The 18,185-nt window shown below is 49.8% G+C and overlaps 1 protein-coding gene across 1 annotated transcript in view; it reads right to left on the reverse strand.

Moving 5' to 3' along the window:
• Positions 1-1,433, reverse strand: part of pik3r3b (phosphoinositide-3-kinase, regulatory subunit 3b (gamma)) — an 83,460-nt gene extending 82,027 nt beyond the window's left edge. Inside the window, exon 1 of the mRNA XM_055507762.1 lies at positions 1,223-1,433. Coding sequence (XP_055363737.1) covers positions 1,223-1,274 — 52 coding nt within the window. The 5' untranslated portion in view covers positions 1,275-1,433. The remainder of the gene's footprint in view (positions 1-1,222) is intronic.
• Positions 1,434-18,185: the final 16,752 nt, after the last annotated feature.

Consider the following 18,185-nt stretch of genomic DNA (forward strand, 5'->3'; position numbering starts at 1 on the left):
GGAGGACGCGAGTTAGTCTGTAACAGCTCTGTGACCTGGAAAAGAGTCGCTGCAGGTGAAAAGACGTGACTAAACGTCGTGGACTGAGGCGCACGACGGGAGAACAGCGTTGTCACGTGACGCATGACGCAGCAGCGGCGCCAGACTGCTGACGTCAGGAGCGTCACACTGCAACCTGATGACATCATCAACAACTAAGGAGCAGGAAACCGGAGGTCGGAGGTTCTGAGCCAAAGCCCGTGTACTGACCCAGATTCTAAAGAATTCAGGATGATCTGTGTCTGTTGAGGTTCTCTCAAACTGGGTCCATCGTCATCGCGGCAGGTTTGTGATTGTGTCCATGAGCCTGGAGGTGCTGCTGTGATGGTGCTGGTTCACGGCTGATATCAGAAGACGTGAGCAGCTTTCATTACAGCTGGAGGAGCTGCTGCTGTGACCTTTCCTCTGTCCTGCAGCGAGCTCGGTGCTGGTCCGGGGCCCGGGAGCGGGTCGGCATCCCTGCTTCTTGGCCCAAACGCTGAGATAAGACACTACTGTAGGTGTTCGCTTCACTGGAGGGAACGTTTGATTCACTTATCACAAGCAAACGTGTGTTTGGAATCAGTAGACACCGAAGGAAAGAGGAGGAAGGATGTAAAACTACACAAGAACCTGCTTCAGCTTCAGGCCTCCGGTCAAACTGTGCAGCCGCTGCAACAGAGGGATTATGGGTAAAATGCTCTGGAGGCGCGTCGCACACAGATGTGTTGCATGCTGCTCTGTAGCTTTTGAATATCATTATGACAAACATTAATACTGAGTCTGAGGCACCATAGTTTCTGTCCTTCAACAATCAGTGGTTCCAAACGCACAGATGAGGTTTACGTCAAACGCTACCAAACGGGAGGAAGTGCTGCTTCTCATGTGGTCCACATTGCGGATTGTGGCGTCTCTGTGGGACTGAGTCCCGCTGTGTTCGGCACAGACACGTCTTTGTTCTCGTTTCTGTCTCTGTCACGTCACATGTAACAAACACATGCAGCTGAAACCACGGAATAAAGACGGGGAGCGTCCGTGCTCCGGTGCCGGCGGCGCTGCACCCAATCAGAAGGATCTGCACAATCAACACTGCGATTTGTAATTCATAAAACCAGTGGCGCTGGTGTGAACTGACTGCACGAGGGAACAGCGTGTTCCTGTGGAGGAGGTTCGACCCCAAATCCGTCAACGTCCGTCTCCTCACCTGTCACTTCCCAGAGCAGCGGATACGAGTGATGAGAGGAGCTCAGCTTCATCCAAACGGGCCTCGACGGCGACGCCGACGCTGGACCTTCGTCAGTGCAGCCACAGAACTCTACAACGTTCACCTGGAGGATGAAAGGGTTAAAGGTCACTTCACTCAGAAGCAATGAAGTGACTGAAAACAATTGATCAGTGTTTTCTTAAAGCAAAGTGTGAAGCCACTGCGGATGAAGACGAGTCATGGATGAGTCACCGACACCGGTCCAGGCTGCTGCTGCTGGGACTCACAGGCTCCCGTCACTGCGTGGGTCTGAGCCCAGTCCATCTGCTGAATGTCACCAGGACACTGGTCCTGGATCTGCAGCCCGTGGACCGCTCGGTCAGAACCAGAACCCGGCGAATCAAACAGCAGAATCGCTCTGTTCACTGGCATCAGAGCGGCAGAAGGAGTGGAAGGAAGGAAACGCCTCCTCTGGGCTCTGACAAACAGCAGCCGAGGCTCCGGGAACAGAAGAAGATCATAGCAAACAGCATGAAAACACATTCAAATAAGGCTTAAACAGCAGAATCACTGAAAAATGGATGCGCTCACAGCAGGCGCCAGTGGAAACACGCCGTCTATGTGCTGAATACATCAAGCAGAACAGCGGGAGCAGCCTCAGAACCAGGACCGGCTTCCTCTGCCTGAGCTGGAAGGACCTGAACCCGTTAACGCTAATCAAGAAAAGAACATAGCAATGAAATGGGAATCACTTTCTCTCAGTTTGACGTCATCACAGCTCAGTTCCTTCCTCATGTTCTGTATGTACAGTATGAGTGCTGTCTTCTCTCCTTCCTTCCTCCTTCCTTTCCCTGCTTCCTTCCTTGCTCCCTTCTCCTTCCATGAGCCTCCTTCTTCCCGTCTGCCGCTGGCTCCTCGTTCTCCTGGGTGTTTATTATTATCTTTGTGTGCGTTTGTGCGACGGGCTGTGACACTCACGCTGTGCGTGAACACGCGTGGTCACAGTGATGACACAGTGCTGATGCTGTGGTCTGTAGGGCTCCAGGCGTGTTGTGAGCAGAGGCATGAACGCTGGGACCGTCCCCTGAACCAGCTTCTCCTGAAGCCATACACTGACGGCCCAGAGTTCACTGCAGATGAACCACAGGTGCAGAGGACGACTCCAGCTGCTGCAGCCGTCACAGCGTCCTGCTTCGGTGCAGGCAGGTCATGGTGCAACGTCATCTCATCCCTGATGTATCAGAAACTCACAACTGATTCATGAGAGCTCAACGTGGAGTTTGTCTGACATTAAAGCCCTGGTTTGGTTCAAACCTTCAGTGACTTCATCTCTTATGAAGGAGACCTGCAGGTTGTGGTGCAGTGACTCCAGTCTCTCTCCTCCACGCTTTCACGTGGCTTCAGTGACGCCTCGCCGGCCGCGGCTTGAAACACGAGCCGGGATCAGGTAGTGATGAGTGGAGTGAGACTGTGCCTCGTCTGTGTCAGGGATGAGAAGTTCACCTTCTCTCCCCCAGTTTACCTTCGCTGCTCAACTTCAAGGCCTTTAATTGAAAGCTGCTGTGAAGAAAAGGACGATGACACACCAGAATCCAAGCTGTCGATCCAGTGGAGGGCATCATACAGAAATTCATGCTGCACAAACAGAAATTCCCATGAAGTCTAACTGTATCCATCCATCAACGTTTCCAGGTCACCAGGCCGTCGTACGCACACACACTCACTCAGCTTCACCGTCCTGGTCCTGAGTGAGGCAGCTCTGTGCAGCAGGCTTCAAATGAAGCACGCAGGTCTGCATTTCTAATGGCGCCTGTTCCAGCTCTGAGAGGCCCCACAACACAGAGAAGGGGTTCAGCTGAAGCAGGAGAGATCTGCATCTTCATCTGGGCCTGGTTCTGATGCAGCCACACGCGCCCTCTGCTTTGATGCTGCTGCAACGAGCCGCACAAAGGCAGCGCCGCCTCGTTGTTCATGCTTTGATCAGCACAGCTCCTGCTCTGATTTCCTGCACACAGAAACACAGAGGAAACCGATGTCTCTCCCTTCACCGTCGCTGTTAAAGGACCAAAGGCCTAAACGCTGGACACTGACTGCAGAGGAAGCTTCTGGCATCATGAGGACGACGGCCAAAACAGGACGTCACGTGAACTCATCAGCGGTGGCTGTGACAGCGCTCGACCCCTCAGCGCCGAACATTACTGCAATAACAGACTTGTTTTACCTCGCTCCATCTCTGCATGCTGTGCTTTTATTGTTCCATTTGCATCAGAGATGGCACCTCGGACGCTCTCAAATTGCCTCAGAGCGAGCGGAAATGAAATCAGACGCCCCATGTTGACGCCCCCCTCCCCCAGAGCCGTTCCTTGTGATTTATGTCATCAGTGAAGAGAGAAAGTTAAATGACACGCAGCCATAAATAATATTCCTTTAAGACGCAGCCGCACTTCAGCCGGGTGATTTCATTCTGTCACTTAGGCAGCCTGAGCTTCAAATTGAGATGATTTGAAAAATTTAAATGACACTAAAACCGATATCACTTACACAAATGATGACATAAAGCTGGAATATATTAGGGTAATTTTGAAAGCACAGCTAATAACTCGTCTTTCACTGTCAAAGGGGGGAAATGCTTTTTTAGATGTGACACATTTTAATCAAGCGACGATAAAACAAGCAACGATTTAATTTATCCTTTGGGGCAGATTCGCAGTGAACAGACACAGCTGAACATCTACAGATGAAACGAAACGAAATGAAAAAGCGACACAACCAATGCATCAGGGAAAATGTATTTACACATTATGAAAGATTTTATCAAAGTACAGGGAGGAGACGCTGCCTCATCCCAGAGTTAACACAAGCACGATGCCCCTGAACCGCTGTGGTTATAATTAGTCTAGTTACAGCTTTTGCCCTTTGCTTACGTTACAGTAATAATAATTACTGTACAATGATTTACAAGAGGTTTGGTCCTGCTGAAACAGAACTAAGCTCTGATCACTGGCCCTGTGCTTCTGTAACCCACCGTCCAGTAGCTAAATGTGACCCTCATCTGATTTATTATTAGACAACTCTATAAACCCAGCGAATCCCACACGGGCAAGACTCAAGCGTGAATCCATTTCATTAAATCTTAACAGTGGGAGGAAAACGTCTAATGAAAGCAACCTCCACCAGGACCAGGCTCCAGGTGAGCGTCCATCTGCCACAGCGGGTCGGGGTGAATTCATTTACATTTAAATGCTCCTCTGTTTTCTGGTGAGCATCATTTCCAGGCTTTGGTTTTGTGCAGCTAGAGCACATTTTGCTTTTGTCTCCTCCAGCTGGAAACAGCTCAGCTCAGATACACGGGACCACAGCACAAGGCTTCGCTGCAGCCACAGTCTGAGGCACCAGTAACAGGAACAAAATGACACGTTCACACAAAGCGGAGATGGAAATGTGAAAGTCTGCTGCCGACGCCTTCAAGTGCACGACTCCTGCTGTGCCAGCACGACAAACACCGATAAAAGAAGGAGTTTCAAAGCTGAAAGTTTATGGGATTGAAGGTGGGGTTTTTCTTGCTCTTTTTTGGATCTCAGAGGTGAATATCTCATTCTCTTTCTTCCATCTCAGCTCATGAGGGACGACAGAGAAACTGGGTTACAAAGATACAAGCTCTTCGCGTCTCAGGTCTGCTTTTAACTCCTGTCAGGAAACGGCAACGACAGGGTGACAGCAATTACGCGTGAGCCTCAGAGACAGTGAAGGCATCACTGTGAACTCCAGACAGGACCAATTAAACAAAGAAGAAACTAGTAATCAAGAGAAATATTTAGATTATTTATATACACTGAAATATCACATTCAGCTTAATACATGCTGCTTGTTGAACTGTCATAGAGGCTGCTCAGGCAACACTAACGTGCTAACATGCTAATGTGCTAACGTGCTAACGTGCTAACATGCTAACGTATCAGCATCCTGAGGTTGACGTTTGTCCAGTTGTGTTTTTTTTTAAAAGTCTGTTCCTGTTTGTGTCTCTTGTGATGAATGGCTTCTAAACTAGCAGACAGCTCTAATGGCTGAGGCTCCGCCGGCATCAGGTCGTATTTCACCACAGCATCACTGTCACATTTACACAAATGCTCCAGCGGCTTTAGTCACGTAGCTTTGTCCAGACTGCAGGTTAAAACCACACAGACACAGTCTCAGTAGTATCTGAATTGTATTTGTGCATTTCATGTATAATTAAATTTGTGTTGGCAAAGGGTATAATGAAACTATTCCTCATTAATACAAAAGCAGCAAAAACACAATTGGCATAAATTAAAACTAAAGTAGGAATTTCTTAATCAAGATAAATCAAACTTCACGACCTGGTAAATGGGTTGAAGTGGTTGTAAGAAGTGAAACACACTTGGGTAATTAAAATAAAATTTACAGCTTCACAGTAACAAACATTACTGAATGTAGGATAAATGTTCTTTCCTGATCCTGTGGGCTCGTGTTCATGGTGGACACAGAGCTGCCACATCAAGAGCCTGGGCCTGGTCTACAAATCAATGAAATCTTCAGAGACAGAGTGAAAAGGTTTTGAATTGTCAGCCTCAAAGGCCACGGCACAAAGGCAAAACCTGAGTCTGTGTGAGCTGCAGTGACTGAATGTGTGCAGATTCTGTACAAGCTAAAGGAGAACATCAAGTACTGAGTTCTAGAAGCAGTTTGACCCAATAGCGATGTCACGTCAGCTTCAAATATCAACCTCCAGTCTCCGACCACAGCCAGGATTCTGGGGATGCTGAAAGTAGCACCTGCAGGGTTTAGACGCTTCTGGGCTTGGACCGCCCTGTTTCATGATGGCTGGGTTGGAACTCTAGCCCGGTTTGGTCGATCCAACACTGATCCAGTTCTAATTAGTGCTTAGAAACCGCCTGCAGTGTCGAGCTTCAAGCTCGTTACTCAGAGGCGAAGGTAGAACACGTATCGACGTCAGTATTGATTTCTAAGAGCAGCGGTTGCAGGGCTTTGATGTGAACAGGGTGATGCTGAGCGTCAGATGCATCTGAGAGTTCACCAGAAGTGCAGCTGTGTACACAGTCGTCGCGTGTGGTCGATGGACGGTCACTGGAGGACCCGCCTCCGTCCTGCAGCCCCACATCTCCTGCTCACGTGTCCCTCTTACTAGAGGTGAAGACAGATGAGCATATGGGCCCAGCATGGAGCCACAGTAATGATGCTCGTGATGGAGACGGCGTTGGCGATGGATGGATGACCGGACTGAGGCTCGGCAGATGAAAGAGGGGGGAGGCGAGGGCCCAGCAGGGGGTGAGATGAAAGACGAGCTCAGAGCAGAGGGATTGATGGAAGGAAGGAGCGAGGTCACACTTCAAAACACATTCCTTAACACTGGACTTCTACAGTACCCCCCCCACCCCCCCCCCACCCGATGTTTGGGCATCCAGGGACACGACGAGCAGCACACGCAGTGCTCTCTAACACACACTGTCAGAAAGCAGACGCGATTAAAGAACTGGGTCATGTTCCAGTTTGCCAAGAGAGACAGTGACGAGAACAAAGACAGGCACAAAGCAAACGTGCAGACGGAGAGGAGAATAAAGATGCTGTCAAGCCCTCTCTGCTTTATTACAATGCACTCATCATCTCCTTGCTCCTGCGTCATAAGAGGATTTGCATTGGATTGTTTCTACTTCGGTTCTAATTAGCGGCAGAGAACGCTGAGTAAAAACAGTTCAAACTGGTTCAACTGGTTTAAGTGCTGAAGTGGCTTTTATTTTATTTTATTCACCCACATCTCAGCATCTCTGCACCAGAGAATCAGCAGCATGAGTGAGTAACAGGAGACAAATGGGTCCCGTCAGAACCAGGACCTCGAGAGTAAAATTGTGGATGGTAAACCTTCCTTTATTCAGTTTGTCCAATGATAACACAGAAAGCTGAGCGTTACCTGGTGGCTCAGTGGCTGAAGTTAACTCAGAGGTGACTGTAGGTCTCAACTTTGATCAGACTGTGATGAAAACTGAGGTTTAACATCAAGGAACCATTTTACTGATCAAACTGAAATTGATTAAAAGAAAAGTCAGAGTCAGAGGATCTGGACTCAGGATTAATTTATGAGTTTCATGGTGATTCGTTCTGTAGCTGCAGACTCAGAATGTACATCATGATCCCACAAAGGCTCAAAGCACCTAAAGCACAAATGGAGAAGTAAAGCGTGTCTTCCGCATCTCTCTGCAGTCATGAATAATTTCTCTAGAGAACAGACTTTCCTTCCAGGTAGGAGGATATAGGCCAGAGCGCTTCACAGCTCATGTTTTCACAATGCGCTGCTACTTGAAGAAGCATCCTCACGGAGAGGCAGCAAGTTTACGGTCGAGGTTCAGCCTGTAGAGCAGACGTGGAACGGCCTGGTTTTCAGCGGCAGCTGCAGCAACTTGAGCCGTGGCTGTTTGGACTTTCACACAGTATGTGTGTGTCACCAGGCTGTGATCAGAGCGTGTGGATGCAGGCACAATGAGCAGGTGAGGACTGAGATGACCCATAATGCAACAGTTCGCAGGAGAACCGACTGAATGATTCAGTGTAACCGGCAAAAATAGCATCGCATGTAAAATGATCCCCAGAGACAAACACTTAGTAGAAAGAAATGTGTCTCCACAGGTTCCAGTCCCAGGGGAAATCAGTGGAACGTCACCGGCACCGCCTTCACACACCGTGAGCCCGTGGCGGCATCTGTTTACATGACGGAGACAGATCTGGGTTGTCTCCCTATACTAGATCTGACTCCCTGTACTGGATCTGACTCCCTGTGCGATGGACAAGTCACTGGAGGACCTGCCTCTGTCCTGCATCTCCACATCTCCATCTCTGCCTCCTACTCACGTGTCCTTCTCACTAGAAGGGAAGACAGATGAGCATATAGGCCCAGCATGGAGCCACAGTAATCATGCTTGTGAGGGAGACGGCGTTGGCGATGGATGGATGACCGGACTGAGGCTCAGGGAGGATTAGCATCCTGTGCTGGAACTGACTCACTGTGCTGGATCTGACTCCCTGTGCTGGATCTGACTCACTGTGTCGGATCTGACTTCCTGTGCCGGATCTGACTCACTGTGTCGGATCTGACTCACTCTGCCGGATCTGACTCACTGTGTCGGATCTGACTCCCTGTGCTGGATCTGACTCCCTGTGCTGGATCTGACCCCCTGTGTCGAATGTGACTCCCTGTGCTGGATCTGACTCACTGTGCCAGATCTGACTCCCTGTTGCGGGGGAGAGACAGCACAGGTCCACTAATGATGAGGATGCCACCATGAAGATGGTTAAATCATTATGAAGTTGATGTTGGTTTGTGTGCAGAAGCAGGCGGGAGGTAAAATCCTGATGCCACAGTTCCAGTCGACCCAAATGTTTGGTCCCCGTGGAAGGAAACGAGTCTGGTGATGTCAAACATGAGCAGGTTCAGCACCATGTTAACATGATCAGCTCCACTCTTCCTCTGATCCTCATCCTCTCCTCCTCCCTGCTGATTTCTGTGATCATCTGTCCTCGTCTGGCTCACAAAAATCAATTCTTCTCCCGATCCTCAGCCTTCAGGGACCAGTGTCTAATCTTTAATTTGAGCCGTGACAATGATTTTTTCTCCAATACTGTACTGTATATATTCTACTGTATATTGCTACTATATATAATATTGTTTATATAGATGTCAGGAGGTTGTATTGTCATTATTACAATGACGTCTGACTTGTCCTTCTTTGCTAGGCAAAACTCACGGGTCAGACGGTCAAACAAATATCACAATCCAGGGTGGAGGTACAGATGAGGGTCATGAAAGTGGTGCTAGGACTCAACAATCTGGCGTCTGACTGCTGGCTGAGGTGGTGCTCAAATACTGGGTGTGATTGCTAATTATTGACAGGTGTGCATGGTGAACCGGGATGACAGAAAACAGCTGAGATGAAACAGGAAGTCCTTTCAACATAAAACAGGAACTGACATAAATCGTGACAGACTGTCCCACTTACACATCTGATGTCAGCAGTTTCACCCCCCAGGACGTCATTTCTACACAGCAACAGACATGTTGACAACTTCTTCACCAGTGTGACCCTCCTGGAGAAGGATCTGACTATTGTGGGAACGTTGCGACAGAACAAGCCAGAAATTCCTCCAGTCATGAAGGCTTTCAGGTCCACAAAGGTCCATACTGTAGCTCTGTTTGGGTTCAGTGGCAGCATGACCACGATCAGCTACGTGAAAACAGCCCAAAGAAAAAACTGAAGTGATCCTCTTCTACAACCAGACCAACGGAGGGGTAGATACTATGGACCAGCTGGTCGTCAGACGCAGAGCTGCCCATGGTGAAGGCCTGTTCCGCACCCTGAATTTTACAACACAACACTTCCTCATAGAGCTCTCACATGAAAAGTCGACTGGAAGGTGCCAGGCCAAAGAGAAAGAGGTTCCATTTGTGTCCACGAAACGACGCCACTGTTTGCTGGTGGAAATGCAGTAGTCCTGAAGTAGTCCTGTCCAGAAGCAAGTAGTTTGTGACAGCTGCACACAGTGAGAGGAGATCAGATGTTTGTGTGTTCACATGGACAGTGTCACTGTATGTCTCTGGACCTGTCCTCCAGACACACAAACATGTTGTTGGACCTGATTGATTGATTAAGTGCTAAAATGTGAATGAAAAGTAAAATATGTGCATGTCAAAAATACAATTACTCTTTTGTTCCAACAAAATGTATCATCTTAACACAAAAAGAAAGAATTGCCTAGTTTATTGTAAAAAAATGCATTGATTTTAATTCAGTGGGGTAGTTATACAAAAACAATTTCTAAAAATGTATCAAAAAAATCATAATGATGCAAATGGCCTCATGTCAAAGACATGTTTTATGATGAATACCTGGAATATGAAAATATTACAACTCTTCGTCTTAAAGATCTTTATAGTAGTTAATGCATAAACTCATTCACTTTACTTGGGTCACTTTTGACCGCACTCGTGGAAGAGTGCAGGTATTGGTAGGCTGTGCATCTAAGGGTTGACCGCAAAAGCAGCTTTCAGTCGCCTGTAACTGATGGTCTGACTTAAAACAGTTTGATCAGATCTTTAGCAGCTGGAGCAGAAGCTGGAATAGAGCTGAGATGAATGAGCGGGCGTCAGAAAGAGATTCAATCAGCAGACAAAGTGAGTGTGTTGAAGTGTTGAAGGAGTGGTGGTGGTTGGAGGAGGAGGAGGAGTCAAGGGCATCTTCACCACCATCAGCCTCCATCTGTCTCCACCTGAAGATCCGATGTCATCAGCGCCTTCGTGCTGAGCAGGGACCTCCTCCTCTCCTCCGTCAGGACCACGTGGAGCCGATCGATACGAATGGCTGAGCACAAACACACACAGACACAAACAGGCTGAACCAAGGAGACGCTTCCTGTCTGCAGATAAACCCACACTGATGTACTCTCTGGTTTCTGGAGCGACGAAACCCACACGACGTGTACTTCATTCCTTCCTTTGTGCTGATGGAGGTGTCCTACCGCCCTGGGAGACACACACCCACCATCCATCCTTGACTTTATTTAGGCATCACTCGCTAACGTTAATATGTGTCCAGCGGCTGCAGAAACTAGTGTTGATCACACCCATGATGTCCAGGTTCCACTGGACCCGACCTGTCCAGGACTCCATCTGCCTCCAAACAGCCTCGGAGCCAAACAATGGAGTGTTAGTCTGTTCTCCATAAAGAAGACATGGTTTGTAATTGTCTGTAATTGTCTTCAGCCCACTTTACTAGGATGAAATACGACGCTAATGCGGCGCTGGCCTCATCATCTCCTGTGTGTCTGATGGTTCTTGCCTGAGGACAGCAGGATGTAATCAGCTGTCAGCTTGATGTAGGACCAGGCTCTCCTCTCTCTCCACATGCAGCATAAAACACAAGACGTGGACGTGACCTGAGAGGGGACGGAATTCATTGAACAATAGCATTAATACTTTATCAATACTAGTAATAAACACCTGGTGGACGCTCATCTGTCCATCCGTCCGTCATCATCTCGTTTCTGTCACTGTGTAGAATCTAGTGCAGCTCATGACTGGGTTTGATTTTCTCTTTAATAAACTGAAGCACATTTCATTCATCGTTTTTTCATTTAAAGCGGGCGACTTGATGACTTTTAACCACGAGCTGCAGCTTCTCTAAACGTCCCCACTGTCACATGATGAGCCGGCTGTTTGTGCTCAGACGTCTCTGAGGAGGATAAAGTGGCGACAGTGATGTGGTTCACACCAGCTTCTCTCTGATTGTGAGACGGCGTGTGACGGTGCAGCCTGATGCAGCTCAGCTGTGGGACGGAGCGTGTGCAGAGTCCTCCCACTGAGCTCAGCGGTGTCGGAGCACGGACCCCGTCCTCCGCCGCTCAAACATCGCTCTCACACACTCGCGCTTCTATTAAAGCTCCCATAATGCGCGTGAATCCTCACATCCGCCCAGTGACGAGCCCAGCGCCTCCACCATCACAGACACGCGTCTCCAGGAGGCTGATAACAGGCCCATGAATCACGCCCAACCCCATCAGCGGCCGAACACCGCCGGTTTCAATTTGCAGCCTGTGGACCATTTCATTTGGCAGCGGTTCAGTAAAGAATGTGGAGGGTCAGCTCTTCATCAGCACCAGCGCCGCAGACATGTCAGCGGCAGCTCATTCCCTGTGGCCCCATCGACTCCACAGCAAGCTGTGGCCTTGAATATGGAGCAACCTGATTGTCTGGGCAGCGTCCTGCACGACCTCACGCTCCACAGTTGATGAATACATGAACGGCCCAATATGAATGCGTGTCAGTGTGTGATTCATGTCTGCAGTATGAACGTGCATCTCTACAAGCGGTGGACCTGACCTTCATCGTCTGGTTATGATAAACGTTGGACAGACTGCTCACCTGATGCAGACGTGATGCTGTGGACGGTCCACACCCTCCTGCCTGAAGCGACCTGCTGCCTCGCTGAGGCTCCCTGAGGTCGGCAGCTCCAGTGAACGTCTTCAGGAGGTGAACAGAGTCCGTGACACACACGCATGTGCAGCCCAGTAAAGAGTGAAGAGTGAAAGAGCTACAGTGAAGCACACGTTGGTGATGCTCTTCACAGATGAGGGTATTGGGGTAATAATCATTAGTGGGTGCAGTGTATCCGCTGCTGCACAAACATTAACCTTGAACTTGTGTTTCGTGAAGAAAGGAACATGAAACACACAGAACAAAGCGCAGAGGAGGAAAGAAGGCGAAGCCCAGGCTGTTTGAGGGGAGATGAAGGGCGGCGCAGAGGGACCCACATGTGGCACCATCACCTCTGCTCACGCGCTTTTTCACGCTCACACACGAGTGGACGTCCGTCCTGCTGTCGTCTGCGCTGATCAGCAGCAAGGAACAGCGATGGAGCGGTGCTAAATGAACCCGCCACTATTTTCTTTGCATCCTTCTGGTGTGTCTGAAGTTGCTGCACTCCGGTGCTGATTTCCCCAGGGCTGCCTCAATATGCCTGTTTTATTGTTATGGCCTATTAAACCTCTATGATGGAGGGGCTGAGATAGAGGCAGCATCTGCTAACCACGCACACACGCACGTACACAAACACATGGATCTGAGGGGCCAAGTTAACCAGAAGGCCATTTGATGTGGAACAAATAATGTTCTCTGGAAAGGTCAGAGCAATTTAAGACGGCTTTTATTGTCTCTGTGATGGCCCACAGCTGTGGCAGGCGGCTTTATGCACTGTTTATGTCCTGCAGAGGTGAACTCACTGATATGCAGAAGTGGAGGATAAAGCGTCTGCTGAGGTACAGACAGAGGACATCACTGTGCTCTGGACAGTCAGAGGGTTCCTGCTTCGCTCATGTTGACACGCATCGCGTCACTGGGAAAATGAAGCTGTTTTAACTGAGGCCCAGCCTCAACATGGATAAAACCCACTACGTCTGCTGTCGCATGACAGACGTTACACTGTTTTAGTGGGAAACGGAAGCAGGATGTCCGAATGACCGCATGTGATTCTGTTGTGAATCTGATGTGATGTCTACGCAGGCATTACAGGTCAACAGAGCACAGAGCCTGAACAGTTTCTGTGAGTGTGGTGTGAATACGAGGACTAAAAGGCCCAGCTGCTGCCTCCATCACCGCTGGCTGACAGATGGCAGCCGCGCTGGAGGAGCCCAGGATTACACTCACTCCTGTGGGTTATGTAAAACATTTTCCTCTGTTGGATGACACTGGTTATGTAAAGCAGTTGATGTGAGGTGAGCTCTGGTTTCCGAGGCAAACAGACCCAGATGCGCCGTTCGCTCCTCCAGAGGATGCACTCGTCCTGGACTCTGGCTCTTACTGTTAATGGGGTTTTAATCTGAGCAAATGAACAGAGTGAACCCTTTGACGCAGGAACGGCCACAGCTCATGTCTTCCCCATGAATAAAGATGGTTACTGTGACAACCTGACAACTTAGTTCAACTAGATGCATTTTTAATGTTAGAACCCAGTTTAATATGAATCCATCACACGTGAAGGAAGAGGTCATCCACAGGAGCCATAACTGCAGCTCATGTAAACGGACAAAGGCTCAGAGTGATGTATGAGATATAATTTAGCAGGTGTCGTAGCGACTCTGAAGGCTGCCGTCGTAAAGGTCGAGCGGCTCCACGGCTATGAGCCTCACTCACAGCCAGGATGAAACCAGAACTGCTACTGAGCAGAGATACAGCGAAGCTGGACGGACGCTGCAGCACGTTTAGCATGAGTGTGAGGAAAAGTGTGACGATGCTGCGACAAAACCATTAGTCTTCCATGTCTCTGCAGTGAAGAACAGGTCAATAGGTCACAACATGCTTCTAATCTCAGTGTGTCTATAATCAATAAGCTGCTTCCTGTTGTGTGCTAATCATCCCTCATGGGATGAAAAAGTTCAAATACTGCACATGAGTTTCTGCTTGTCTGTATTCTTTACTCCTATAATTTCTATATTTTTTATCTTTTAACTTCACGCTTTCCTCCAGTCCTTATCCAACACATTGATACTTACAGTCTCCACTTATCCTGACTGCTTGTCTGTGGGAGGAAGCTGGAGAAGTCTGGGCGACCTCCTACCTGCTGAGGAACATGCTAACATGCTAACATGCTAACTTCTTTCTTTCAGACTAATGCTCCGTTGCTGCAGACGACGCTGCAGACGACGCTGCAGTCGACGCTGCAGTCGATGCTGCTCATCGTCGATGCTGAGCTCATGCGTCTCAACACGTGTCCGCTGCCCTGATGATGTCATAATGTCCTCTGCCCACTCTATTGATCAGTTTGACGCCTCTGCAAACACGTGGTGAAGCTGAATCGAACAGCTCGGTGTTAGTGGAGCCTAATTGCTTGTCCTGTGCTGCTGTTATGAATCCAATGCAACGGTTAGATGGTCAGACCCTAAGAAAGCAGACAGATTGATCATAACAGCCTGTCTGGGATAATGTAATCTGTGTGGACTGCTGCTCAGGAGCCCGTCACCAGGGTCACATCTATCACTGACGCTGCACCAGTGAGCTAATCGAGTCAGCCTCCATTTCAGTGACCATTAGTGAAACCATTTGTTAGCTGGCTTACATCCTCACATTTACATTGCATCATTCCCCCACTTCACCACACAGGTGGAGGTGGAGGTGGTGGGTGGCAGGAGGCTTTGCTGTTCATTCTGGAGGCTCCACAGACTCACAGCTGCAAATGAGGCGTGATGTTCTACATCAGCATCCACAGGAGGGACCAAACATCAGAAACCCCGTCTGCCTCCTGCGCCTGTAAGATTCCAGTTGCTGATGCTGGAGCAAACTCTCCCCCGACTTGCACAGCTCTGCGTGGTGGTGGACAGACGCATGTAATCGCTTTCTTTGAGGAACAGCATCACATCAGCCTCACAGTCAAACATCAGCTCCATCAAACACCCGCGGAGCAGAACGAAGCCCGGAAAGTGATGAGAGCAGTTTACGAATGACCTTTTCCCCAAGCGGCTGCAAACGGCTGTGCTCGATGAGCTGATGAGCCCGAACGCTCATACCTCGACGGGCTCCAAAGGTCAGCTGAGAACCTCCATGGAAATGACGCAGTCATGGACTGAGGCCCTGCTTCCTTCATGTGGGTGCTCGTGTTCAGGGGAGGAGAGACCCGCTGCTCATGTCAAGCAGCTTTTCTCACTGCTGCCTTCGCGTTTTAATATTTGAATGAACTGAGGAGCACAACAGCACATCCACAGGCTCCCAGACGTGTGCTCTGACACCTGTGGAGCAGGTGCCGCGTGGACACGTTCTACCACTTATCAATACGGCCCCGGGGCTCAGAGCGTCCGTCCCGCTGGGAGTGAGTGGATCGCAGCCATCAGCACTGAGCGCCCAGTGGAGTCGTTAGGAGCTGGACGCCCCCGTCCCGTTAAAGCCCATCGCAGCAGCAGCGGCTGCGCTCCGTTAAACAGACAGCGCGGATGCTGAGCGCTTTAACACGCGTTCGCTTCATTCAAGAGCAAACGTGTCATGTTCTGCCTCAAAGTCCTTAGTTACAAGAGCGAAGCTTTGATGGCGCGACTCCAGAACAACTCTGTGGAACAACGTTGTTATTCTTTCTTCTTCCCAAATTTCAGTCGTCTCAGTCATTTCAACAGGAAAGCATTTTTAATCACATCACCTAAAACTGCGTCTTCACTGTGTGCGTCTGTCTTTGTGGGTCCAGCTGCTCCGCCTCTGCTGACGACCTCAGGATCCTGCTGCACATTAATCTTTGCTCTAATCAAATTAGGAAAGCGGAGCCGTGAGTCTGTCAGGAACACACAGCCTTTAATTATTTACCTTGGCGGGAGAAGAAGTGAGAGAGAAAGGTTAATTGGACTGTGATTTACTACCGGCAAAGTGGAAGCGGTGACGAAGAGGAGTGAGTGATGGAGTGAAGGTGGAAGGCTTTGGAAAACCCAGCAGTGCTTTATTTAATTCATGTGTGTGAGAGGAACCAGCAGGTTGTGTCAATACGACAGCTCCTCACAGGGAATGGCATCAGAATAAAAACAGTCGCTAAACCAAGACCACAGGCAGGTTTCAAAGCTAACGCAGACACAGACCCTCTTCCTGCTCAGCTTTAGTGGATTAGAGCTCTAACCTCAGCGATGACAGCGCCCGTGCCTTAACGTCTGAGAGGATGAGGGAATATTCAGCGCTGTGGATATTATTATTGATCGGACGCTCGGCCGCTCCATTGATTCCTGTGTAGTTTTACGAGAGCTCGTAATTATGGTGGATCAGCCCCGGATCCAAGAGCAGGTTCCCCTCGAGGAGCCTAAAGCATCCTGTCACGTACCTTATAATGTTACTGTAGATACAGACGCTGCTCATGGCCTGATGTCCTGACGTACGGCGGAGATGAGCCTCCGGTTCCCATACTGCCTTTTATTACGTGCACACAAGATTAAGAATTGATTTTGGAGTTGAGTGGTTTATCTGGAGTTAAGACCACAGTTAGTAAATTCTATGAACAGGGACTGTACTGACCATTGATCCTGCTTCCACTCTACGCTATTTATTGGTACGATTGTTCTGTTAAACTCTCCAGAGAGCAACAGATACAGCAGATCCCTCTGGTCTCAGTTCCTACATTTTGAGCTGATGTGAAGCTGAATGCGTCTTTTTCTCTGGAGTCTCTGGCTCCAGAACCGAGTGTTTTGTGAATCCACCTCAGCAGCTTAGAGCGACTTCAACTCTCTTCAAAACACTGTTAATGGACGAATTAGGAATGCAGCTCAGAAACCAAAGAGGCCTCAGCTGGTGGTCCAGACTCACAGCCATCACAGCCTAAGGCGGGGTCACGGCCCACTCACCCCTTACACCTGCGTCACTCACCCCTTACACCTGGGTCACTCACCCCTTACACCTGGGTCACTCACTCCTTAGACCTGGGTCACTCACCCCTTACACCTGGGTCACTCACCCCTCAGACCTGGGTCACTCACCCCTTAGACCAGAGTCACGGCCCACTCACCCCTTACACCTGGGTCACTCACCCCTTAGACCTGGGTCACTCACCCCTTACACCTGGGTCACTCACCCCTCAGACCTGGGTCACTCACCCCTTAGACCAGAGTCACGGCCCACTCACCCCTTACACCTGGGTCACTCACCCCTTAGACCTGGGTCACTCACCCCTTACACCTGGGTCACTCACCCCTCAGACCTGGGTCACTCACCCCTTAGACCAGAGTCACGGCCCACTCACCCCTTACACCTGGGTCACTCACCCTTTAGACCAAAGTCACGGCCCACTCACCCCTTACACCTGGGTCACTCACCCCTTACACCAGAGTCACGGCCCACTCACCCCTTACACCTGGGTCACTCACCCCTTAGACCTGGGTCACTCACCCCTTACACCTGGGTCACTCACCCCTTAGACCTGGGTCACTCACCCCTCAGGCCAGAGTCACGGCCCACTCACCCCTTACACCTGGGTCACTCACCCCTCAGACCTGGGTCAGGGCCCACTCCCCCCTCAGACCTGGGTCACTCACCCCTTACACCTGGGTCACTCACCCCTTAGACCTGGGTCACTCACCCCTCAGGCCAGAGTCACGGCCCACTCACCCCTTACACCTGGGTCACTCACCCCTTACACCTGGGTCATCACCCCTTACACCTGGGTCACTCACCCCTCAGACCTGGGTCACTCACCCCTCAGACCTGGGTCACTCACCCCTCAGACCTGGGCCACTCACCCCTCAGACCAGCGTCAGGGTTCATTCATCAGAGCCCAGCACACCAATTTCCAGCCTTTCCCCTCCCTTTTCATGCGGCTTTGCTTTTTGTGGTAGCTCAGGTCTGCTTCTAACCCAGCGTTCAGCGTGTTGGTCTGTGGGTCCGAGGCTGGTGACGAACAGGTTCTGGATCAGGGTCGGTTACGTCTGC

Source organism: Betta splendens, chromosome 4 (genome assembly GCF_900634795.4).
Source record: "Betta splendens chromosome 4, fBetSpl5.4, whole genome shotgun sequence".
In the NCBI taxonomy this organism is placed as follows: Eukaryota; Metazoa; Chordata; class Actinopteri; order Anabantiformes; family Osphronemidae; genus Betta; species Betta splendens.